The sequence below is a fragment of the Blennius ocellaris genome, assembly GCF_963422515.1.
Source record: "Blennius ocellaris genome assembly, chromosome: 2".
NCBI classification, from domain to species: domain Eukaryota; kingdom Metazoa; phylum Chordata; class Actinopteri; order Blenniiformes; family Blenniidae; genus Blennius; species Blennius ocellaris.
The window spans coordinates 14,354,024-14,380,956 of record NC_137651.1 but is presented as its reverse complement, the minus strand read 5'-3'; the positions used below and the strand labels follow the sequence as shown (position 1 = coordinate 14,380,956).

General features: G+C 42.8%; 2 protein-coding genes across 2 annotated transcripts; both read left to right on the top strand.

Annotated features, from left to right (window-relative positions):
* The first annotated feature begins 420 nt into the window (after window positions 1-420).
* Window positions 421-12,474, top strand: gmps (guanine monophosphate synthase). The gene is made up of 16 exons (XM_080514883.1): window positions 421-576; window positions 2,373-2,545; window positions 2,700-2,814; window positions 3,221-3,318; window positions 4,340-4,443; window positions 4,583-4,776; window positions 5,315-5,480; window positions 5,650-5,801; window positions 5,954-6,127; window positions 6,501-6,606; window positions 6,771-6,886; window positions 7,827-7,952; window positions 8,785-8,900; window positions 9,007-9,137; window positions 9,415-9,587; window positions 10,440-12,474. Exons 1-16 carry the CDS (start codon window positions 550-552, stop codon window positions 10,539-10,541), a joined length of 2,073 nt encoding a protein of 690 aa, XP_080371009.1. The 5' UTR covers window positions 421-549; the 3' UTR covers window positions 10,542-12,474.
* A 2,677-nt stretch (window positions 12,475-15,151) lies between these two features.
* Window positions 15,152-21,195, top strand: vmn2r1 (vomeronasal 2, receptor 1; the record flags this gene model as incomplete). The annotated part of the gene is made up of 14 exons (XM_080511761.1): window positions 15,152-15,375; window positions 15,927-16,218; window positions 16,778-17,020; window positions 17,117-17,308; window positions 17,415-17,540; window positions 17,644-17,825; window positions 18,519-18,639; window positions 18,724-18,951; window positions 19,083-19,206; window positions 19,383-19,543; window positions 19,630-19,825; window positions 20,200-20,438; window positions 20,544-20,743; window positions 20,874-21,195. 14 exons carry the CDS (start codon window positions 15,152-15,154, stop codon window positions 21,193-21,195), a joined length of 2,850 nt encoding a protein of 949 aa, XP_080367887.1.
* Between the last annotated feature and the right edge of the window lie 5,738 nt (window positions 21,196-26,933).

Sequence of the window (26,933 nt, the reverse complement as noted above, 5' to 3'; positions counted from 1 at the left end):
GAATGCGCATACAGTTTTCTGCTGGGGGATGGATGTACCAGATTAGTTTAAAACAAAACTCATCAGCCTTTTGTCTCTCACAATCAATCTATTGACATGTTTCAAGCAAACCGAGAACCTTTTTAATAAAATGCCAGACAAAAACAAAAACAAACAACAACAAAAAACCAAACTGCCTTGATATAATCCATTTCTGGCCAGTCCAGCCCCCGGGCACTTCCCTCTCCCCAACTCCGTATTTGAGGTTTCCAGTCTGCTCCACCCATATTTATTTAGTCTGTTTCCTCCGTGAAAGTTCCTCCAGACCGAATCGGAGGTGAGGACAGAGTGTGACCAGAGGACCAGTCTGCTCCTCCAACAGTAGTCGGCGTGTTGAGCCGGGAGCTGAGCAGCAGCCCTCCCTCTGTGTGTGTGTGTGTGTATGTGTGTGTGTGTGTGTGTGAGAGAGGGGAGAGAGAAGAGAGAGAGAGAGAGAGAGAGAGAGAGAGAGAGAGCTGGGACGCCGCGGCAAAGGGGAGAGCAGCTCATTCCACTACACGGCGGTCCTCCATGGCTCTGTGCAACGGAGACAGCAAGGTCAGTGCAGCGGGGAGGACCCGCGGCCCCATAGCCCGCTCTCCACACGGTGACTCGGTGTTAGGACCCCGGGTGGCAATGCAGTCCCCACCCCCCACACCCCCCCACCCCCCGGTTGATTCCGGCCTATGTGTGCACCTCCGGGGTTGAAAGTTGGAGAGCGTGTAGCGATGTGGACCCAGCACCGCTCAGTCCACTGCTGCGTGTTGCCTGTTGCAGTGTTACATTAACATGTTGCTCTCAGCCGCTGGCCAGCCGGACGTCATATATCAGTTGTGTTTGATACATTTCCTCTATTTCTCCCGGTGATTTGTCTCCCCCCCCTCTCTTCTGGAGGATCTCCTCCCCCGGATCCCCGGGCTCTCGCCACCGCGTGGGTTTTAGCATACCTCCGCTAAACTAGCTCCATGCTAACATGCTAACGCCGCTACCCACTGTTTATTCCGAGCTCGCGCCGGAGCTAAGCGTGTTAGCTTACGTTAGCCGGACTGACAGAATGTGTAATAGTAGCACGGAAATACGGACATGCGCCAAGAGAACTGCTGTGTGTTCGGTGATTGTGGCAGGCTGAGGTGTTTCCCAGCGCTGTTGTCACGTATTTTGAGCTAACACAGCGTCCTTACTGACAGTTTGCTAACGTCGTCACCGAGCCAGCGAGCCCCAACTCGAGGTGACCGGTGTGACGAGCCGCCGCGCTCACGTCTTGTCAGCTGATGTGGTAAAGTTCGCTCTGAACGGAGTGTTCCGTGTCCCAAACCCCGCTCGTACTGTTAAAAGCTCACGGTGCTGTCAGGTTTTTTGTTTTGTTTTGTTTGAACCGGAGTACAGGGAGATCGGAGCTGGAGGCACGCGTAATGACACCAGTTTTCGGAAGTGTTATCGCCAACCACGTGGTGTCATGTTTCTCTTCTTTCCGCCCTTGTTTATCCACTTTCAGAATGTGGTAAATGCAGCTGCCACATCTGATTTGGTGTTGATAATCCAACTCGCTACGCAGTGAGAGCTGTTTACCATAATTTTGTCTAAAATGAATTCAGAGTAATGCTACAACAAACCACAGTAGAATAATTATTTCTACCATCTTTTGCTTGTCATGCAAGCAATTGTTGCTTGATGCACATTGAGCACTGTGTCACTCAATTACTTTTTCTTAAATGTGTGTATATATATATATACACACATTTTCAGATCAAACTATGCTGCAATACAAATGTATTGACCTCATTATAACATTTATGGGGGAAGTGGTGCATAAAATTAAAAACAAAAAAGTTCTCTGTCAGATATTTATATAAATCACTTAAGTCAGCCTTGGCCACATGGTTGTGGTACTATGAAACATTTAATTGAGAGGTTGGTTTTGAGAGCCTTCTCTCCATTGAGAACATATCTCTACATTTCTATTCAAGGTTACTCTGCCACTAATGCAAGCAGATAAGTTTTACTCTGCCCACTTCTTTGTAGAGCGTTACACTTAACAATGCTAATAACCGGTGGTAACTTGTGGGTTTCATGTGATTTTACTGATGAGTTATTGGCTCCACCACGTTTCACAAGATTGGCTTGCTGTCTGTGTTCACTGCTCACATGTTCATAATTATGTTTGGGCTTATTGAGTTGAATTTTCCATGGGAGGATCAGAAGTGGGACAAAGTGAGGTCTACAACAAAATCATTACCTTATGTCTCCTCTCGCTAAAACCACCAAAGACCTCTCGACACCTGGAATAGTACGATGAATATGTTGTGAAAACGCAAGCAGTCACATGAGATGATCGTATGAATGTTGGTCCACAGCTGGAGATCAACAGCGCAGAGCAGAATGGGTCATGTGAGGGGGCAGTGGCCATCCTGGACGCAGGGGCCCAGTACGGGAAGGTGATTGACAGACGAGTGCGGGAGCTGTGTGTACGCTCAGAGATCCTCCCGCTGGAGACCCCAGCCTTTGCTATCCGAGAACAGGGCTACAGGTGAGAATGGACTACACACACAATGATATGTGTTGTTTTATTCCTACCAACATGTTTTTATACATGTCATCCGACATTCTGCCAGTATTAAACTGATGCAAGTGCTCTACAATTCAGTTTAACTTGATCATTTTCCTTCTCTTTTACTTCTCAGGGCAATCATTATTTCAGGAGGTCCGGCCTCCGTGTATGCAGAAGATGCCCCCTGGTTTGACCCGGCCATATTCACCATAGGAAAGCCTGTGCTTGGGATTTGCTATGGCATGCAGGTATCTGCTCATATTTATAGCCAATGTTTGTCAAAACAAATCTTCTGTTTCTGTTCATAGTTAAAAAGAAAACTATTGGAGAGATTTCTGGACTTGGACATTGGAGAGCCTTGAAAAGCTTTTGTTCAAAGAGGCATTTGCATTTGACGGTCGCAGTAACACATTACTATTACTCCAAGCTGCTGTTCAGCTCTGTTATGTCAGCTGGGACTTGACAACCTTATTCAAGGGCACTTTGACACCAGCAAAGAAGATGAGAGTCAAATTCACTCAGGTTTCCTTGCCAGTTTCCAACATCCTCTGAAGCACGTTTCTATCAACTGCAGACAGATGTAACTGCACCTTAATATCGCTGTAATGAGCCCTGTGTACAAATAATAACTGTGCTGCGTTTGTGTGTTTACAGATGATGAATAAAGTCTTTGGAGGCACAGTGCACAAAAAGAGTGTGAGGGAGGATGGAGTTTTCAGTATTGGACTGGACAACACTTGTTCTCTCTTCAGGTATCTGCAACTCCACCTGCGGACATCACAAAGTCCTTTGTGTTGTTTTATATGCATGTTTGCATGTGTTATGTACTGTAGTTGAACTAGTTTTTAATCTCCAGGCCTTGGGTATTGACACGCTTTGCAAGAGTGATAGAGATGAGACCGATTGTGCGCACTGGAGCTTTATCACTCTAGAAATGAACAACAGTTAATTGAGCAATTTGTCGTCATTACCCCTCCTGGTGTTCTTATAATTTGAACTGTAGATGTTTGCAAAGTGTTTTGATGACGTACCAGCCCTCAAAGTTGGATCAGGTACTGAATCGACTCAGCGAAACACTGGGGGACCTCGTTTCAGTCTCATTATTTTTGACTTGCCATGTTTTCAAGGATAAATCTTAAAATATTTTGTGACCCGATGTGAATGTTGCGCAGTTGTCATCTGACAAATCAGATTTGATATGTTGATAGCTGTTTTTTAAACACATTTGAGTGTCAGTAGTTACAATTATCTCTATACTTTCCACTGAGAGCCAAAGTTTTATGAGTGAACACATATATTATGTCTTTTTAGGCGAATTATTTGAGTCACATTTGACGCCTTAAACGCTGGTCAGGCAGCACCTATTTTGTTGATGTAAATCCAGCAGGAAATCCAGCAGCTATGAATTTTCTGGCAGATGGCCTGCGTCATTGTGCTGCTGTCAAACTCGAAAAATTCCCTTCGGCGAATGACTTGTGCCTGAGACTCCTACAGCGCTTTGTCCTTGGCCAGTGAGGGCTGATGTGTAGAAGGCGACAGGGCTGGTTCGTCCCTGTCGAGTATTTACCTGATAAACTGTAGGAGCATTCCAGTACTCGCATGTTTCTGGTTTTCTTTTTACGAAAGTACTGCTCTCCAGCCACAAATGAAGAGTTGTGTTTATTTAAATTTTTTTTGATCAAAGTCTGCTTTGAACGGAAAACAGCTTCTGTGAATATAAAACTATCTTGAGCACCACATATCTGTACCTGACTCCTCTGTTTGTCTTATCAGAGGCCTTCAGAAGGAGGAACTGGTCCTGCTTACCCATGGGGACAGTGTGGATAAAGTGGCAGATGGCTTTAAAGTGGTGGCCCAATCAGGGAACATCATCGCTGGTGAGCTGGTTGAATGCTGCCATTATACATTTCATTATTATTATTTTATTTAGTATCAGAAAGCTTCCCTCTATAGATGCATGACTTGTCAGTTAAGACGTTGTCAAGAGGGTAAAACAGACTGCGCGTTCCTGTTCAGGGATCGCTAACGAACAGAAGAAGCTGTACGGGACACAGTTTCACCCCGAGGTCGACCTGACGGAGCGAGGCATGGAGATGCTGCGCAACTTCCTGTTTGAGATCGCAGGATGCACAAATAACTTCAGCGTGCAGAACCGCCAACAGGACTGCATCACAGAGATCAAAGAGAAAGTCGACAAATCGAAAGTGTTGGTGAGTGAAAACTGCTGTAAAGCTTTGTGGATGTGTGTTCTCATCCAAACCATTTTCCGGGGAAGGGCAATGACTTAAAGAAAATAGAAAATATCATGTTTGAAATTACTTTGGGAGATCATTTGACTAAAAGGCTAAAGCTTCCATGCCTGGTGTGAAGTGTGGTGACGGTAACAATGGGGGGGGGGGGGGGGTAGTTGAGTAGAACCAATTAAACTCTGAAATTAAATCGTGCTCCATCTGAAAAGAGGTAGTCGACTCCCTGAGCGAATTCAAACTGGGCCTCATCTCATGGGAGCGTGACGGAGATAAGCCAGTGTAGAAAACGTTCGCAAAGCACACAATTTACTCTTTCTGAAACTCACTGTTGTGTCTGCCAAGAAATTTAATTCTGGTGTTGTGCAGCACTTAAAAAACAAACAAAAAAAAAACATTTGAGAAGATGAAATAAGTAGAAATTATTCAACTTAATTTGATGTGCAGACACATGGATTTTCCTCTTTGCCTCTGAACATGGTGGTTGTGGCGCTATCCTCAGGTGCTGCTGAGCGGTGGTGTGGATTCCACAGTGTGCACAGCTCTCCTCAACAAAGCACTGAACCAGGATCAGGTGATAGCAGTTCACATCGACAACGGCTTCATGAGGAAGAGAGAGAGTCAGAGTGTGGAGGAGGCTCTCACGAAGCTGGGCATCAAACTCAAAGGTGAGTCCTGGTGGTCTTGTTCCTCGCAGTGATAAATGTATCTAAACACCTGTCATATTATATTTCAAAGTGCAGTTGACGTTTCCGAAGCCAAGCGACAAATTGTCGCAGTAAATGTGTTGAGACCTGCTGCTATAACTTTTCTTTGTTCTGAATCTGCATCTTCCAGTGGTAAATGCAGCACACACCTTCTATAATGGGACAACAACCCTTCCCATCTCCGAGGAGGACAGAACGCCACGGAAACGCATTAGCAAGACCCTGAATATGACTACCAACCCAGAGGAGAAGCGGAAAATTATTGGAGACACATTTGTCAAAGTGAGTATCAGGTTTAAAGGATTCTTCGCACCCGAGGCACTGTATTGTGTGTTGTGTCATTCTTACTTAATCTTACTAGCATTTTAACACACAGGATTCTTGTCATTAGCCAGTCGAATTTTAATTGCATCCGACTTATTGTTGCTTCACAGGTGGCAAATGAAGTGATTGGAGAGATGAATCTGAAGCCAGAGGAGGTTTTCCTGGCTCAGGGTACTTTGCGGCCTGATCTCATCGAGAGCGCCTCTCATCTTGCCAGCGGCAAAGCAGAGGTCATCAAAACACACCACAACGACACTGAGCTCATTCGCAAACTCAGAGACGAGGTAAAGCGCGCCGACAGTGTTTCTGATGCATTTTGCAAATATAAATGAGCTGCAGAGTTTTGAATTTTGCAAATGGTTGATAATTGAACTTCCTTTGGCGTCGAGGTAATTGCTGTCCACATTATTCTGTCTGTATGTTTATGTCTTCAAATTGACGTCTTCCATTTGACCCCTGCATCAATGCAGTATCTCAGACAGTGTTTCATTTCATTAGCTGTGTTTGTGCTGATAAATTAAGTGTCCCCCCCCCCACCTACCCCCACCCCCTCAGTGCTTTGCTATATCTGCAAAGCAATGCAGCACCTAAGCATGTCTCACACTCCCCCACTCTTCACTGTTACAGTGCTGATTCCACTGCTTTGTAATCCTGTAGGGAAAAGTAATCGAACCGCTGAAGGATTTCCATAAAGATGAGGTCAGAGCGCTGGGGAGGGAGCTGGGCCTGCCAGAGGACATTGTCTCTCGACATCCTTTCCCCGGTAAGTACACGGAACACGCACGGATGTGAACACGTCTCTGGGCGCAAATGTGACGCCGTCGACTCACGACGCTGGCTCCTCATCTCTTCTCGCCTGTCTCGTTTCATCCCTGAGCTCGGTGTCCTTCAATCACACGGCTTCCTAACATTCTGTGTTTTCCGTAGGTCCCGGGCTGTCCATCAGAGTGATCTGTGCAGAGGAACCTTACATCTGTAAGGACTTTGCTGAAACTAACAACATCCTCAAAATTGTTACAGACTTTTCTGCAAGTGTCAAAAAGGTCAGTTATTTCCAAATGCGTCGAAAAACATAAATGTTTGATACCTGACATCTGTTTTTGGTTTTCCCTTGTGCTCGGTGGTAATGGTGACAACAAGCAAATGTATTTGATACTTCTCAACTTCTTTGTGCAATGTCTGGATGTCCACTCGACATATGTACTCGTAGACACACCCAATTTATATAACAATAGATTCAAACTGAACTGTGCTTATTTTGACAACAAATTGTAATCAAACATTACTATAAACACTGAACATTTACACAATGATCATTAACGGTACTGTGCGTTTATGTATTTTGAGTTTTGTGAATGTAATTTGACACGTTGAGCCTTTAACTTGAAGCGTAAAGTAATTTGAAGGTGCACTGATGTCGGTTCCATCACAGAAACTGTGCATTAAGCTGTTGAATTTGTGTATCAATCCTAAATTCTATTCTCTGTAGTGAAATCACAATGAAAATCACAACATCAAGCAATGGAGAATCCCAAAAGAAGCAATATAATGTAAATTCTGTCACATTCAATAAGAAGACATTTAGTGAATTTTTATTCTATCTGCTTTGGTCATGATAGTATTCATGTACAGCCTCTGCTGATTGCTTGGTCTCAATACACAAATTAGTGAAGACATTTAAGTGTTTGAGTATTTTCTTACATTCCGTTTGTGGTTTTTCCACTTTGCTTCTTCACATCATCACAATGTGATGTTTAAAATATTCTCCACAGAATTCACAAAGCAGGCTTTGCAGAACAGCTGCATAAAGAGGATGGATTTGTGTTTTTTTGTGTGGATTTATGACAAAGCTGGTCATTAATAAGGTGCTTTTTGATTTGTTTGTGGGAATTAATTTGAGGACAAAGCGCTCTTAATATGATCAATTAGTGGCGTTGCATCGACTTCCCATTCACAAGCCTCCTCTGTTCCTCTGTTCTCCAGCCCCATGCCTTGCTGCAGAGAGTCAAGTCGTGCATATCAGATGAGGAGGAGGAGAAGCTCATGCAGATCACCAGCCTTCATTCACTCAATGCCTTCCTGCTGCCCATTAAAACTGTCGGCGTCCAGGTAAGACCCCCGATTGAACAGCTCAACAGAAGAAATCAGAACCACTCTGGGTTTTCGTTTGTTTTGGTTTGTGTACACAAATCAATAAAAAATCAATGCATGTTCAACTGAATCTGTTGAGGTGAACAAACAGATTTTTGGAATATTTTAAATATAGAGCATACTTTCTTCTATAAAGTTTGAGGGGTTCATCTATTTCTCGTATTTCTGTTTTGTGAGAGCATCTCGGCTGTGGAGCACTGAAGTCTCCTCGGAGGCAGTGACACAACATGTGTCACCAGCTGTTTGGCTCGTGTTGTGTTAGAACTATAATTTAGTTGTCAGCCACAAAGTGCTCCCACACAAGGCTTCTCAAATTGTCACTTTCAGATTTTCCTCTCTGAATCCGAGGCAGGGTGTGGTCTCTAGCGATGGTTTAAAATATATATGTGTATATATATATATATATATATCACTGCATATAGTTAAAACTGGTCTCCAGTGTTACTCAGAGAAACGAACGGTCACGGGTCTTTCCTGTAGCCAAGCTCTGCAGTCGGCCTCTTGACTGTGTGTGTCTTTGTGAAGGTGTGTCTGACTACTTCCTGTTTAAAACCAGTCAGTTAAAATGTGCCTGAAACCTCAAGTCGTGGGTTGGCTGGAGACCACAGACAAACAGGCAGCTTTTTTTCCGTGCTAAAAATAGACAGATTTTATGTTAATGTTGTAAAATTCACTGTTTATTTGACATAAAAACCATGGCGATTGCACTCTTGCCAGTTGTTGGATCTTGTCTTTTTCCTTTTGTATCTCTGCGTACATTCAGTCCCCAAACTATGACTTTGTGCCTCAGGGTGACTGCCGGTCCTACAGCTACGTGTGCGGCGTCACAAGTAAAGAATCTCCACACTGGGAATCGCTCATGTTTCTGGCCCGTCTCATCCCTCGCATGTGCCATAGCATCAACAGGTAACGCATGAATCTTTCTGTGCAGGCTCCCTCCTCATCTGTCCTCTCCGAGCAGAAATCGCCTGAACAACTCCTTCTTAATGCTTCTCCTTATTTTCCCCGCCAGAGTTGTGTACGTGTTTGGATCCCACGTGAAGGAGCCGCCGACAGACATTACCCCAACTTTCCTGACCACAGGCGTTCTGAGCACGCTCAGACAGGCTGACTTTGTAGCTCACTCTATTCTTAGAGAGTCTGGTAAGTATGTGTGTGTGTGTGTGTGTGTGTGTGTGTTGTTTAGCGTGCAGTAAGTGAGGATTTGTTAAACGAATATATAAGGTAAATTAAAGACATCTGAGGATTTATTTAGCAATGTATCTCTTGGTTGTTGTGCCTCTAATGATGTGTGGTAGTTCCAGGAACTCTTTTACCCCTAAAGAGTGAATCATAATTGTTTTTTTATCTCCACGCTGTGGAAAGGCATTTTATCATTCAGGCATATTGTTGAACCAGCCCGTTGTTCTTCTCTCTTCAGGCTATTCCGGTAAGATCAGCCAGATGCCGGTCATCCTCACCCCCCTGCACTTTGACCGTGACCCGCTGCAGAAGCAGCCGTCCTGCCGGCGCTCTGTGGTTGTCCGAACATTTATCACCAGCGACTTCATGACAGGCATCCCCGCCATGCCGGGCAATCATATCCCCGAGGAGGTAAAGCCCGATTCATCCTCTCATCTCGGCCGTAGTGTTTCCCTGGAACTTGTGAGATTTTCTTTTGACACGCACAAGTTTAGGGATTGCAGATTATCTACCCAAGGATGTTTTCAGTGGATTAGTGTCACTTTAATAGTTTAGAAAAACAAAGAAAAGTTTCATTTTGCTGACATCAAGTGGTTGTAATTTAACCTCCATGACTTTCCTGGTCTTGCTGTATTGAGTACAGTGAACCAAATATTAAAAGAAAAGCTGTATGTTACATCTCCGTCAAATCTGGTCTGAACCTTCTAGCCTAACTTACAGATGTGTCTAAAATTAATTACGTTTTACTTACTGACTGACTTATTGAGAAGCGAATTGTTTCACCATTAATTTCGACACTCTCAACATGAAATAGTGTTTCAAGCATTTTAAAAATGTTAATCTATGTGGATTAATGGAGCACTGTGGTGGCCTGGAGGCTGATAAGATAAAAACCTTTTATTAGTCCCACAAAGTGAAATTGCAGTGTCACAGTGACATAGTTGACAGTCGCAGAGAAACCTGCAGCCAGCAATATGCGAAATAGTGACTGGAAGGTCAGCGCTGTGTCCCTGAGCAAAGTCTTTATGAGCTAAAATTATAAAGGACACTTTTTTGCTTATGTGTAAATAACTCTAAACTCCATGGGTGTTTCACATTTGGAACTGAATTATTGGAAAGGTGACTTATAACCTTTAGAGATGCACCTTTATGGAGCAGAAAAACAGATTATCATAAGAGGTGAACTCGAAATAATAATAAAAAATCACTCTTTCTCTGAAGCTCAGTGTTTTTGAATTCCTGTCTTGCTGCTTGTGTTGTCAGGTGGTGCTGAAGATGGTGAATGAGATCAAGAAAATCCCCGGCATCTCCAGGGTCATGTATGATCTGACCTCCAAACCACCCGGCACCACAGAGTGGGAGTAAAACACACCATGACTCCTTCATGGCCCATACAAGACACACACACACACACACACACACACTCACACATACACACATACTCGCACACGATGCACAAACACTCTCAACTGATATCAGAGGGGGCCGATAAACGCCTCTCTTCCTCTGTCCCTCCCTCCCTTGTCCCGTACCCACCCCTCCCCCTCCTCTCGTCAACATTCCCATGGATGGCAGACCGTACTGTGACGAGCGCACACGCAAAGGCGCCACTGCTCTGCTCTCCCCACCCACTCTTCCCTGGTCTTAATATGTTTGGCGGTAGGGAGCTATTAATGTTGGGTATTGATATTATATTGTCGTTTTTGATTCATGTACAACAATGTATTTCCTCGCTACGTTGAAAAGTCGAATTGCCACTTCTTATGGTGAGGTCAGCTACTGAAGAAGCGGCGAGAAGCTGTGAAAGTTCAGTCAGTGGACTTGATGTTGTGCCTCAGGATGCATTATAGGACAAGTTGAAAATAAAAATAAAAAATAAATTAAAACAAGCAAACAGTTGTGTCATGAAAAGAAACAAAAGCAGGAAAGAGAGGTTTGGATATCTTAAGTTCTTTTTGTCAGATGTTTTTGTTCCACTGTTGTAGGTCAGAATGTTCTCAGCCTAAGACTATCCTCTCTTTCATTTTCACTTCTGCCTGTATGCTGTGCTATGACGAAGGTCGTCCAGACCGATGGCCCATGTGACCAATCAACACTTTTTAAGCTTTCCGTTTTGCCAAAAGTAGAATAATGTCATGACGGTCTTCCTCGGCTGCATCTGTTGTAACGGGCGGGTGACTGGTTGAGTCACAGACCGCAGTCACGGATTACTTCAGTGTAACGACTTGTGTGCAGCTGCGGAGGAGGCCAATATGATGGGTAACTTTGTATGTGCCTGTTTTGTTTGTTTCTTTTTGTTTTGGGTGGGTGGGTGGTGTGATCTGACCTGGACTCTGACGTTTCCAGAAAGGAGAACATAACACTGTTTCTCCTCATGCTGCAATATGTATGCTTTTTATTAAGAATAACACGGTAGGAGGAGTAATAACAAAATTATAAGTACAGTAAGAGTTTATAACCACGTTTCAATTGCTATTGTCACCTCATTATTTGGCTGCTCTTTACATTTTTTGTGTGTGTGCGCACAAGGGCACATTTTTGCACTTTTTTTTTTTTTTTTGTTCCACTGTTGAAGCCTCAGTGCTTTGTCATCATGAATCCTACATCCAGTGGAAGCGTCACCCTCCCAAATGTGTCAGTTTGTAGTGTCAAAGGTCAAGTTAAGCGTACCGTCATCTCCGGCATCACTTTTGTCTTATGAAGGCATATCTGCGTCGTTTGTTTCGGTTCTGTTCGGTCAGAAACCCCTCAGCACATCACGTTTAGAACTCAGTGAATACAGTGCTCGGGTTTAACTGAGTTAAAAAAAAGAAGAAGAAGAAGAAGAAGAAAGTTTGTCCCACCCTGTTAGTCATTTCACTCGGATGTGGTGGTTCTCATGCATCCATAATTCTTTTTTTTTTTTTTGAGTGTGCCTCTTATTCCCTTTGTTGTATCCCTAACCAGTAGTGGCAACATACTCCTAAAGCTAACTGAAAAGGTTTTCAACTCGTCTTAACAGCTCGTAGTGTTTCTCCCTCTGTTCTGCCTTTTATACACGGCTGTTTTGTGCTCCCTTCAATCTCCATAGAAAACGGCTACTAATTGACTTTTCTTTTTGGGTTGGATTTATTTGAACTATCGATAAGATTAAGTTATGCAATTTTTTTTGTCGGATTATTTTCTTTCTGTCAAATCATTTTGGTCAACAACGCTCATTCTCCTTAGTAATGTGCCTCAAACCAAGCCACTGCATGCAGTTTCAACTCTTGACATTTGTACAATGGAAAACTGAGCTTTAATAAAGATCTCAATGTTGAAACTTCTCACTTCTATTGTGAACTCTCTGGTGTTCAGTGCCTTTTCCTAAGTTTGGGCTTAGAAAAATATGTTTTTAGTGAATGAAAAAATATTAATCTGAAGGTAAGAAACTCGTTTCTCAGCAAACCAGCTCACAACAGACTTTTTTTGCACTTGTATTACCACCTTCTACCACAGGATGGTGGACAGAGTCACGATTACGTTTGGCGCATTCCAGTTCAAGCGAGAAGAGAGAATTTAAAAAGCGATGAAGTACTTCGTATCAAGTAACAGCTGGGGAATAGTGACTCACTGCTGCCCTAATGCATGTGAGTGCGTTATTTAATTCTCACTAGTATTGCCCTTAAGTGAAGTAAAGCAGGATGGCAAATTGCCCTGAAATTTAACCCATTTGGACAAATTAAAGTGTCTCCCTGTCATATAAACTGAGATCTGACCTCTAATGTGAGCCTTTGTGGAAGTAACACATTGCTTGACATTCTGAGAACACAGCCATCCGTATAGAATACTCCCAAATGAAATCTTGTTACTTGATACAAGCTATGTAAGAAACCCCCCCTTTAAATATCTCATTTAAATTGCCATATTCTTTTCAGTTCGTGATACAATGTGATGTTATTACAAAGGCTATTCGCGTGCAGTCGGGCCTTGTTCCCCAGCCGGCGTCCCTCTGTGTCCCGCGGGTTCAGGTGTGTTCTGCTCCCCTCAGACTGAGAGACAAGAGCAGACAAGTTCAGTCATCCATCAACACACCGCAGAGCCACACTCGGGGGACGAGGCACCATTTAGGAACAGTAGCTGTGCAATGACATTACAAGAAGAGGGTACAAGTCACCACACGCAGCTGCCAATTAACTGCTGGCCTGTGGCAGTTTGACTTCAGTAACCAACCCATGAACTGACTATTTACAGTACGAGGAGGACAAAGGCACAATCGTATTTCTCTGAGTTTTTTTCTTTTAGTTTCATTCGGGAGTTGCACATAGAAAAGAAAATGTTTATAGCTCTCTTCTTTTCTGCTCCAACTACTTGAAGATATTTCCCAAAGTTTCTGTTATAAAATAAAACTTACAAAAGCATCAAATAAATAAAGAAAAAAACACATAGGCACTGCAACTTCTTACTTGTGGGACTAATAAAAGTTTATCAAACCTAATGCAAAGATAGAGTAAAAGAGACCAACATGGGGAAAAAAAGCCACCCAATAAATCAGTTTATATATGGCCCAGGGGTCAGAGAGGAGAAATTACATGAATATGCAATGAAAGGTTGCCACTTTACTATAAATAGCTCATCGTGTTCTCGAAACGTCAACATAGTTGTCTCAATTGTAAAAAATAAATTATATCCACTTAGTAGGGAGAAAAATAGGTGATTTGAAATTTAGAGTTTATTATTCACCAAGATAGAAGTGTTAAAAAAAACAAACAAACAGCCATATCACACAAAGAGGGGGTTTCCCCCGATATGTTAAAAGTTGTTAGTCATAGACTGTATTTCTCAAAAGCAGAGCTGTCAAAGTTTCTGGAATCAAACCAGCTCAGATTGTCCAATACAATCTACAGGATATTCAAAAGAAGACAAAGGAGATAACACCTCCGGATTTTCAATAATGCTCCAGCATCCCGCAACCCTGAATAGTATAAAACGATATCAAAGCTTTATGGATAGAACAGACGGATGGATTTTCAATAAGAGTAATGCACTCTGATGATCAAGAGGTGTTGCTGAGAAGAGAGTCATTCCATGAGGTATGCACAACTCAGTTGTGTGCCAACAAACGCTGCAACCAGCTTTTTCAGATATTTTCACCTCTTTGGGAGGGTCAAAATGCAAATGAAATTGCATTTTCAGTTACAGCAACAACAAAAAAACGTTTCACTTGGAGGCATCATGAAAAATAGCATGGTGTGTAAATTGCATTTTTTCTTTTTTTTTTGTGAAGTTGTGCTGGTTTTGTGAAAACAGTGTTTGATGGGTCAATATCAATATGAAGTTCCTTTTGTGTCCTCGTCAAAGTTATTGTCATTTTATTTTTTTATAGATGGACAAACACATACACATATCAGTACAATTTAAAGCCTTTTGAAATGTGCTTTTCTTATTCTTTACAGACTTTTCCAGCATGTCAGACATGCTGCTCTGCCCACTTCAGTCATTTTAATAAGTGGTTAAATAAAATAAACCTAAACAACTTTTTTACATGTTTTTATAGTTTTCAACAAGTCATTAATACCTTAATTTCACGATAATTCTGAACTTTTTATACCTGCCCATTTTACACTAATACAAATGTGCACTTTTCCAGAATGCAGACATTTTGCATTTGCATCAAAAAAGTGAAAATTACAGGTTAATATATGACATCTGGCTCCTGAACTTGTTGGAGTTTCACAACCCTGTTGTTGAGACTGAAGTGTTTGAGTCTCATGTTTATAAAAAAAAAAACCCAACACTGAATCAATGAGGTACAATCAAATCACAATGTATTTCATTAAGTCAAAGCCAGAAGTCGCTGTTTGAATGAAGAAGTGGATGTTGTTGAAGCAGCTCGGATGGCGCCTGCTGCAGCGGCTCTCCCCTGAGAGCAGGTGAGACACCCGTCACACAGTGACTCTTCTCTCGCCGTTCCACAGAGCTCCCCGAAACCAGCTCCTTCCCGCGTCTCCCGAAGCATGGAAATTGGACGACTTTTGCTTGGACTCTGTGTCTTTTTCCACATTTGCAGACCTCTCTCAGCCGAGTCCACCTGCAAGCTGAAGGCCAAGTTCAACCTGAGCGGCTACAAGGACGTAGAGAAGAAGAAGGTCGTCGTTGGGGGCATGTTTCCCGTCCACAAGCGTATCGCTTCCAGTGATGGGAACACCTCAAGGGTGCCCGTCTCCTCGGGGTGTGAGGGGTGAGTCAAGCCTCCTTAAAATGGGTTCAGCGTGTCCGCTTTATTGATGTTGTTAATTTTATTTTCAAAGATACGTTTCCTGGTAATTCAGACTATTATAGCTGACGTTGTTGTAACGATAATATGGATATAAAATATAAAGACGTAATCGACAAAGAGAGGAACTAAATTGTCTCATTTGACATTTTAGACCTTAATAAATTATATTGTTACTTGATGAACTGCTTTATCATTTTCATCCACACAATGTACTTCTATTCTCTCGTAAAGTCATGACTTTACGACATAATTGAAGACAAAGCAGCGCAGCACCTCAGGGGCCAATTAGTTTAAATCAGCAACATTAAGGCACAGACAGGCCTTTTACCTAATAATCAGCAGTTCTGTAAATTGCTTTTTTCAGTAATAAGACTAAAAGACTGAAAGAGTAAATGAATATATTTCATTTTTGAAGTGTTTCTGTTTTGTGCATGGACTGAATTTGTGTCCTATACTCTTTAGAAAATAGTTTTATTTTATTTGCTATGCAAATCTGCACTCTCATCACACAGATTTAACTTCCGTACCTTCCGCTGGACCCAGACCATGCTGTTTGCCATTGATGAAATCAACAAGAGGACCGACTTGCTGCCCAACACCGACCTGGGTTATGTCATCTACGACTCCTGTTTCACCATCTCCAAGGCTGTAGAGGGCACCCTCACCTACCTGACAGGCCAGGACGAAGCCGTACCCAACTACCGCTGTGGCACGGGGGCCCCGCTGGCTGCCCTGGTGGGCGCCGGGGGCTCTGATCTGTCCATCGCTACCGCCAGGATTCTTGGTCTTTATCATTTCCCACAGGTAGGCCAGCAATAAATGCCATCGGGTGAGGGGTGTCAAACAGACGACCCACAGGCCCAAATCATCCAAGCAGACTGTCCAGTCAGCAAAAAGCTGTTTTTTGAAGAACAGGACCACATCGAACGCAACACTGAGACATCAGTGATGCAGCACGTGAAGCAAAATCATCAAATATCAGATCTTTTTGTTAGATTTGCCAAATGAAACACAAAGTTGTCTTTTTGTAATTTTGTGGGTTCAGCAAATTTCAAAATTAGAGGGTTTGAATGAAGGAATGAAGGACAACATTTTTTTGGGGGGTGTGAAAATTTCACTGAGGGACTCCAAATGAAATGTTTTGATACTGTTTTGCACGTAAAAAAAAAGGCAAACATTAGGATCTGTCATTATGTAAAAGTAAATTATACGTCATGTTATTTAACTGGTCAAGCCCACTGAAGATCAAATCTTGCTTTATGTTAGCCCTTCAACCGAAAACAGTTTGACACCCCTGTAATGGAGGGGGATAAAGACTAGAAGACTGGACAAAACTAAAATATTGTCATAATCTCATTTTTAGGTCAGTTATTCCTCAACGTGCTCTGCGCTGGAGAATAAGTTCCAGTTCCCCACCTTCTTAAGGACCATCCCCAACGACAAGCACCAGTCTACAGCCATGGCCAAGATGGTGCTCCACTTTGGTTGGACCTGGGTGGGAACCATCGCTGCTGATGATGATTATGGCAAGTACGGCATCAAAGACTTCAAGGAGCAGGTGGAAGAGGCCGGCGTCTGCATCTCCTTCTCAGAGGTCCTGCCCAAAGTAAGCTGTTCACGCCAAACTCTTCCAGTCCACTGTTACTTAGGTCACCACACAGATAGGTCATTGTTTTATTATATTCCTGTGGTCAAACTTAAGGTCAGTTCCCCAGAGGCCATTCAGCGCATTGTCCAAACTGTGGTCGAGTCCACAGCCAAGATCATTGTGGTTTTTTCTTCGGACGTGGACCTGAGTCCTTTCATCAGTGAGCTGCTCAACCACAACGTGACCAACCGCACCTGGATCGCCAGCGAGGCCTGGATCACCTCTGCTCTCATCAACCAGCCTGGGGTGAGTGTGCTCAGTGGACTGAGGTCAACCTCTACACGTGCCGGGACAACATGTCCACCGCACAGCTTAACCTGCACTTTCCAACATGGCTGCTATTTCCCCTCAGGTGAGCTCAGTCCTGGCTGGTACTCTGGGTTTCGGAGTGAAGAGAGCTGAAATTCCTGGTCTTCAGCGCCATCTCCTGGACATGGACCCCTATGCTGATCCTCTCACAGAAGAATTCTGGGAAACTGTGAGTTGTGTGAACAAGTTGATCATATCAACTTGTGATGAATTGATCTGTCTCCACACATTCACACTAAGGTGTGGGAATGACCTTGATGTTTGTCCCACAGTCTTTTAACTGCACACTGGACTACGGCAAAGCATTGAGGCTGGCCAAGCAGAGGGCCAAAGAGAACAGCACAATATCCAGAGCAGTGAGAGGCATACCCGACGGGCTGTGTAATGGGAGGGAGTCTCTGGCTCAGCTCACTAATACTTACACTGACGTCTCCCAGTTACGAATCACTTACAGGTCAGTTCTTCCAACCTGAGAAACAACAAGCACATAATTCTGTTTACCTTCGGTCTGCTGATCCTACTCTTCTATTTCTACTACTGCTATTAATTCAATAGAGTCAGTTTTGTGTTGGGGTTATATACAAACCTACAGAACGAACAGCACATTCCAAAGTTTGTTCCGTCACATCTGACCACAAACCTGTGAGTTGTCTTTTAATATGATTTAATCCTGTGGAGCAGCTGAAGCCTTCAAATCATCTTCAGCAGGCTTACTCACGGTTCTCCATTCTCAAAACTAATCAGTGAATCAACCTTTAGCTTCTCTGCTGCTCATTTCTGAGGAAACTCCTTGAATATCTTGATGTTAGTTTAAAGTGTCAGATCGTTTAAATCCGGTCCACAAACACCACAGTGCACTTCAGATTATAAGTGTAGTAGGTAGTTAACTGATTGTTAGCATCTTACTTTGGATTCTGGTTTATGTTCACTTTTTAACCAAAATGTCTGTATTACTTTTAACTACTTGTTGTTCTGCTTTAAGCTTTTGTTTTATTTGATGAATGTAAAGCACGCTCAATTGCCTCATGTTATCTCAAAAACATGAACAAATAGCTCCACGAAACCCCAGATCGATATGTTTAATCCGTCCGAACTGTGACTTTGTTGCGTGTGACTGCAATAATATTGACTGTATATCGACACACAGCGTGTACAAAGCTGTGTACGCCGTGGCTTACGCCTTGCACAACCTGGAGCACTGTGAAGATGGAAAGGGGCCGTTTGTGGGAAAAAGCTGTGCCGACATCAAAAACTTTGAGCCGTGGCAGGTAAGCAAGCGAGAGACGTCCCGATGATTTTGCTCCCGTTTGTCTGAGCTCTGTCTGTTAAACCTTGACTCGTGTCTTCCTCAGCTGATGTACTACTTGAAGAATGTGCGTTTCAAAGTGCCAAACACAGACCAGGAGATCTACTTTGAGAACGGGGATGTGGAGGGCTTCTATGACATCATTAACTGGCAGGTCAATAGTAATGGGGAGATATCTTATGTCACTGTGGGGAGATATAATGGCTCTGCACCCTCGGAGGACAGCATGAACATAATGAACGACTCCATTGTGTGGAACAACAACGAGTTGGAGGTCAGTAGCATATTGATTGGGAAAGCAGCTAATCACACAGCTTTCTTTCTTTCTTTTTTTTTTTTTTTTTTACAACCAGAGTGATCAGCTCATGGACATGCTTGAGTGTAAGACATGTTTGTGTTCGATAGCCGCCTCGCTCTGTATGCAGCGAGAACTGTCAGCCGGGCACCAGGAAGGGGATTCGGCAGGGAGAGCCCGTCTGCTGCTTCGACTGCATCCCGTGTGCCGACGGAGAGATCAGCAACACAACCAGTCAGTTCTCAACTGTCCCACCGGGTCTGAAAAGCCCCAATCTGCTCTGCAACAAACAAACAAACAAACAAACAAACAAACAAACAAACAAACAAACAAACAAACTATGTTTAACTTAAAAAAAACAACAACAACAACAACAATTCACTGTGATAAGAAGATATTTTCCCTGACAGATGCCCGTGAGTGTATCTTATGCAGCGGAGACTACTGGTCCAACGACGCTCACGATGCTTGCATACCCAAGATCATCGAGTTTTTGGCCTTCGGCGAACCGCTGGGAATCACTCTCATCGTCATCTCCGCCTTCGGGGCTTTAGTCACCATTGCTGTCGGGGTGAGAATCAAAACAATCAGATGGTCGACCGGTGACCCCTCGCTTGGTTCATGTCAGATGTTGTGTGTCACGTCCTGGCTTTCCAGGTGGTGTTCATGGTGCACCTTGGTACCCCTCTGGTGAAGGCCAACGATGCTCTGTTGAGTTTCTCGTTGCTCTTCTCGCTGGTGGTGACCTTCCTCTGCTCCATAGTCTTCCTCGGAGAGCCGCAGCACTGGAGCTGCATGACCAGCCAAGTAGCACTGGCTCTGGGCTTTGCTCTTTGCCTTTCCTCTATAATGGGTGAGACACCAGGGGGAAAAAAAAGTGAATGAACTACTGTTGATGTCCTTACATAGATATTAATGTGACCTATTGTATTTCTATATACATTTCTTATTGCTATTATTTCATTTTTCATATATTACCCTATATTCTAGTGGTACTTTTAAACATATACATTATTTGTTTATATATTTACATGGTATATATATAATATATTTTATTGACTATACATTATATACCTATGCATATTATCTGAAATTGTGTAGTATCTTTATTGAGTATTTAGATATTGGGTGTGTATAATATTCGAAATGGCATATATCTATTCTATTCTATTCTATTCTATTCTATTCTATTCTATTCTATTCTATTCTAATATGTGTTTGCTTCAGGTAAGGCAGCAGTGTTGATGCTGAGAGCTCAGGCCCTGAAAGCAGCTCGACTCAGAGCGAAAGAAGCAGCCAAAGCTGCGAAGGCAGCAGCTGAAGCAGCAGCAAACAGCGGCAGTCCGGATGTCATTGTGACCAACACGACCAACTTGAGTGACTCCAATACCTCCGCCAACCCTGAAGTTGATATTCTCACCTGTGCCCACCAGAGGGCAATAGCTACTGTTGCAACATTAATACAGGTAAAACGCAACCTGACAAGCAAGTCGTGGAGAAGGGCTTGTGCATTCTTTACATTGAGCCTCATTGACATTACATTACCTTGATATCACCATCTTCACCCCCAGGCTATTGCTTGCACAGTTTGGCTCATCATCCTCCCGCCGCACCCGGTCAAGAACACCTCTGCCCAAAATATAAAGATCATCCTCGAGTGTGACGAAGGGTCTGTGGTCTTCATCTGTTGCATCTTCGCCTATGACATCTTGCTGGCTCTGCTGGCCTTCATCTTTGCCTTCATAGCCCGCAAACTGGAGGACCACTTCAGGTTGGTACTTCAAATGTTTCAACTGAAAAGAATTGACAAACAATATAGGAGCAAACAATCATATTGCACCACCAGACAGGGAGAAACCGTTGAACTGCAAATAATTACCACCATTGTTTGTACTTCCCAGCGAGGCAAAGTGCGTCACATTCGGCATGCTGGTCTTCTTCATCGTGTGGATCTCCTTCGTCCCGGCGTACCTCAGCACGCGGGGCAAATTCATGGTGGCCGTCCAGATCTTTGCCATCTTGGCCTCCAGCTTTGGCCTGTTGACCTGCATCTTCCTGCCCAAGTGCTACGTCCTCCTGGTCAAACCCGAACGCAACACGGAGGAGATGATGAGGCGCCGCACCAAACCCAGGGACGGCATCTCCACTGGGACGTCAGCGTCTTTCGCTACAACTGCCACTGAAGTCAATGCCACCATGGCTTCCACTTCCATTGATGATTAGAATAATGCTACCAGAAGCATCCACGAAATTGAGAATAATGTTGCACCACAGTACAAAAAAAAAGGGGGAGGGGGGTATAAAGTTGGCATAAAACCTATATTTTTGTGCAGTTTCTTTGGGATTCATGTGATTTTGCCTTCGCTTGGCTCTGCTGTATAACAGTTATACTTAAACTTATTTCACACATTCAAACTCTTGCTACTGTTGCTTATTTTGGATAGTGGAATTAAAACTAAGGCAACATTTACCTCAGATGTCTGACTGCTGCAACTCTTATTCAAACAAATGTGCATTTTTCTTGTTAAAGCAATAAACCGTTTTTGCTTGAAGGTGATGTCATGCTTGGAGGTGTGTTTTCCAGCTGTGAGAATGGAAATGGCTCCGTGTTTGCTCATTCACAAGATACGGTAAGTGAAGGTTTACACACAAGTCATTCCATATATAGCAACTTAGAGCCAAAATGATTTGAGCCTTGTTAAGGAATGGCTACTTGTACACTTGAGACCAAACACAAGTACTTGGGTGGGATGAGTAGTCCTATTGACTAAACGGCTCTCTATGTATATATTTGGTATGTCATGGTTAAAGCAGCTGCAATGTAGTGTGAACTTGATAAATACATCCATAAAAGGAGACAGGACTGATGAGGACAAACCTAAAACCATGGGTCTTGTCGATAATTCAATCAAACTTTCACGCTTATTGATACATTTTGGACTTATGATTCTTCCATTGATGGTGACGCCAATAAGAGTATGTTAGCTTTTTGCCTCACAGTCTCAGACACCAAACTCTAATTCATGATGTGGAAGCTTATGATGAATCATGCAACATGTTTGCAACAGAACTCAATGTAAGAAAATCCTGAAAACTTGTTCAAGCAGACATAACTGGCCACAGTTAAATTAATGTTTTAGGTATTCTTTCAGTGTTAGGGCTTTTGTTTGTGCTTCTGACATGCTGCATCACACGAAAGAAAAGAGATCAACTCGTCCTTGGTGTAAAATTTGTCCAAAATATGTGAGGATTACCTGAAAAATAGAGCTGCTGCACATGCCTCCAGCAGAGGGCGCTGGAGGACGGTGCTTGACTTTGAGGACTTCTGCAACTTTAACCATGATTCCAGACATTAGATCCAGCCTGAGCAAATAGTGAATGGTCATGTTATGAAAAATATGCATTCTATGTAGAAATATGACATTTCCTGGAACTCTGCACCTTGTTTAGACCTTTTTCAGTCCAATTAATTATGCAGGAAAACTTATGATGGATGTGTTCCTGTTGTACAGATGACAAGATGAGAGGAGCAAAACAAAAACAAGACAGAGGGAGCCGTATGAAGGTGTATGACTGTGTTTGCTGTCTCATAAATCTTGATGAGCTTTGATAACCTCTTTATTGCAAAAGGCGATGGGGTAATACTTCATGTTTTTTTCTTCCAGCTTATCTCATCATCCTCCCATCATCTTGCGCCTCTCCACTTCTCTTTAGCAGTCAGCTTGTGTATGGTGTGTGTGGTCATTGTGTGTGTGTGTGTTCCCTCACTCACTAGCACGTGACTTTCCAGGAATCTGGGAATCTGTGAACTGCATCCAATCAAAGCTGTCATGGCTGACAGTAATAAATCCTCCTGGTGACAGAGGAGTGAAGGAATGTGTTTATAATTTATTGTCAGCTGGTGAGAGCGGGCAGGAACACGAGTGCTAAATCGAGACAAAATGTGTGCACGTGCAACACCGTATGTGCATGAGGGACATAGTGTCAACCTGCAGGAGTAATCTTCTGTTAACGGCACATTTATAGGTTCATAAAATTAGCTAAGGCGTAAACAAATTAAAAAGTGATAAAAAAAAATCAACTAAGCAGTTGTTCAGTTTGCATATCCCAAATATGTTCCATTAGTATGAGCCTATTGAGTACCTCGTTGTTAAATTCATTCTAATACAGTGGTTAAAGTAATATGATTAAAGGGGATGCAATCTACTTATTAGACCCCGTTTACACTACAAAGTGTCACGTGACAACACCTAATCCGTTAAAAAAAAGGGGGTGTGTTTACACTGCAGCAGCACACCGACAGCGATGTTGTTAGTATGCCGGGCCACGGGAGGGCGCGGTTGTTTGATTTTGTAATGAAACTGCACAGGTGTGTGTAGAGAACAATAAGCTATAAACGTGGGGAAAAAAAAACAAACTGGAGAGAACCCGACATCTGTATGGACTGATGACGCATCGAATGTTATCAGGGGTGAGTCTCAACTTTTAAACTACTGATGAAGACAATGAAACTTGAATATGGTCCGTGAGTCATACCACTATGGTCTGCCATGTTTGTTTACAAGTAGATGAGCAGAAAGAAGGGGAAGAAAGGGATAAGATATGCACACGCGCAGTAACAGGCTCTCTTGCCCGCAGTCTCTGCAGAAGGGAAAGGCAACTGTGAAAGAAATGTCCACCTTGGAGCCAGTATAAAAACTTTGCGGATGCAGTGCAGAAAGTGAAGAAAGTTTTGTGTATACACTCGTATTTGTTGTCGTGTAAACAGGGCCCAATGAATACATGGAAATCTGTGGCATAATTAAATTACATTAGCGCATGATTCTTTTCAGTGTAGAAAGCATGACATTCATTGTCCCCAGGAAGAGATCACCCACATTTGTTGTGACCTTCGTCCCTGCACGGTTTGAGGAGGTCTCGAGAAAGCTGCAGCTTTACCTGCTCTAAGGTTTTAAGCATATAATATATAGAAGACCTAGAAACGTCCCATGGCTTCCTGCTTCCTCCACTACTGTTGGGCTTCACTGTAATGTTATAGCAATCCAGACACCAGAAAGGCCCCCAAAGAGGAACTGATAGGCAAGAAAGAAAAGGCTTATAACCACAGCATTAAAAGATACTGTCGGCTCAGATTAGCCGACATAGCTACTGGTCCAGTTCTATAAAGTTGTTTGCCTCGGTGACTTTACGTTTTTCATTAGTCTACATGTGATTAATACAGAACTAAGTAAGTGTGACACTATGCAAATGAGATAAACAGTGGATGTCATTTGTCTGGTTTTGAACTGGCAGACAGCAGGGATGTGATGCAGAGCAGTTAACTGGTCACAATGGCAGCATTCACCTTGTGTTTTTGATGAATAGATGTAGCATGTAGCACCTGCAATTTTCCCTCTATATATTTACTCCAAATGATTCACAAATAAAATGTGCATTCAGACTCTTAAAGTGTCTGACCCTGACCTGTTTGTACGGCTTCCTGCTGGCTGCTGCAGGCGTCATTGAGGGTTTCTCATCAGCCTGAAATCAGTCACCCAAATGTTTTCAGTGAACATTTCATTATTTTCTGCAAGTAGAAATCACACATTTCACTGAATCTTTCCACAATTAATTTTTTTGTGTGAAGAAAAGGTGGAATACTTTTTTGTATTACCTATTGTCAAAAAAATGGAAAATGTTTGATTAAACAAATATGCTCACTATGTTTTATTTAGAGCAGAGATGTCGAGTAAAAAAAAACAATGGAAGACAGAACTTTACAGAACCTAAATTCATGATGATCCAGTCCTGCTGTCAAGATTAAAGCACAAACCTGACAGCAGTGATGCCAAGTGAGCAGTAACTGTGGGTTTTTTGTTTTCACTTTGGGAACCGAAAGACACGCGGAACACGGTCCTTTGTCATGCCTCACTTGTTTAGTGTGTCACAATGTGAAAGGCGAGATGAGCTTTACGGCGCTCTAATGTATATTACTCACACTACTTACATGCTATTAAATCTCAAGAGTCGACTGGTGCCTTCAGCCCTCTGTGCTACTCGTTTATCATCAACATTACTAATCTAGCATTACTTCATATAACTTCCTCTAATGGGTGAAAAAGGAAACCAACGCAATGTGCACAGGATATAATTTGCTCCTCTTAAGTTTGTAATGAAAGAAGCAGCTGTCCAGGCTCACTCTGTATAGTTTGGTGTCGATTTGTTTTTCCACTTTCCTCCTTTCTTCTTCTTCACGGTCTCTGTGACTATGTGGGGGAAAAAGTGTATGTAACGGCTGTGACAATTCCAGGCCTATAAAGCTCCACCCACCAGGCTCCTCCTTCCCAGTGATGTCAACAGATAACTAAATCTTTTGGCGTGAAATTCGTGAGGAAGTTAACCACAATTTGCTCGGGTGAGACTGTCTGTGAGACTTTCACTCTTAGTGCCCGAGACGCTGCAGCTCTGCTTTACTTGGATTTTATCATATAATTATTTGATGGTGAAGTAGGTTTAATCACTGTGAGAGGATGTTGGAGAGATAAATATTGAAGCGATGAAGTAAATCCCACATATCCTGGTGGCCAAGTGCCTCCGGAGTAATTATCAACTTTGTTATTACTTTTCCATTGCTCTTTTGTTTGTTATTGCCAGTTTTTAGTATATAATTGGCTGGATTACAAATAATTGCAGCTGATTATCTCAGAATAGATAAAAACAAAACAAAGAACTTATGAATCTTAGCATCTTAATCTTCTTTACAGTTGTGCATTTACCAGTATATAAAATATTCTAATATTAACCAGCTTTTTAAATCCAGTTGAACGAACATCATTCTGTTGATTGGATGTCTTTTTTATTTTCTAAAGATAATTATTTGGCTTTTATTCTATGGCATGAAACTTTCCCTAAAGATGCTGAAAAATATTGAATATACAGCAGCACACGGTATCATTAATCCTCTCAGGAGACATCTCTCTTTCACGGTTATTTCTCCATTACTGCAATTGTCTTGTCAGATGTCTTGGCAGCAGACTGCAGAATCACTGCAAATTGTCTCGTCACCATTAGCTGCTGACAGCAGACACAAACAGAGGTTGGCGCTCTTTTCCCTGACACTGCAGTCAGCACTGACCCTAACCTCTCCCCTGGGCCCCTTCAGACGTGTCCAGTGAGATACCAAGCTCTCATTACTTGGCTGAATAATTCAGGGCTGACACTCCATCACCGATCTACTCACTTGACCTCAGAGGTCTGCAATCTCTGAGTGTCTGCTTAGATTGGGAGGATCCTCAAACTACACTGCACAGAGACGTTGATCTATTTAACATGTACTCGCCTCCGAGTTAGTTTTCTTTTCTTTTTTTTTTTTAAAGCAACTCATTGACTGAGCTTAAAGTAACTCGTCTACATATAGACCCTTTATTTTCTAAAATCTATCTGAAATCCCTTCCATTAATTTGCTAAACCTTTTGAGACGCTCACTCTCATCTTTCGGTTTGGACAGGTGAACCAGTGCTGTACCCAGCCAGCTTTCATAATAAATGAACTTCAAGCTACGTCTAACTCCTCTCTCTATCCTGCTTCCCTGCGCTCCCTTACCTACATAATCACCCTTTTTTTTTTCCTTTTCCCCGCATAGCGAAGGGAAGCGTCGGCCCGCCGCTCTCCTGCAGCTCGACAAATTAACATCTCATCAGCATGCAACCTCTCGCCACTTTGCAAACAATGATTGAACAAGTGCATCTCCTGGGTCCTTCAGCTCACCTTCAGGTAATACACTCTTCCCAGAGTGGCGCTCAGCTTAGTTTACGTGAGGCTGCAGGCTCAAACACAGAGGACAAGGGATGCATCAAACTCAAGTGAAACATGAATTTTGACATGCAAAATATGCAGTAATGTGTTCTGTGCAAAAGCCAGATATTCATACTTCCTTCAATGGTGTGTGTGTGTGTGTGTGTGTGTGTGTGTGTGTGTGTGTG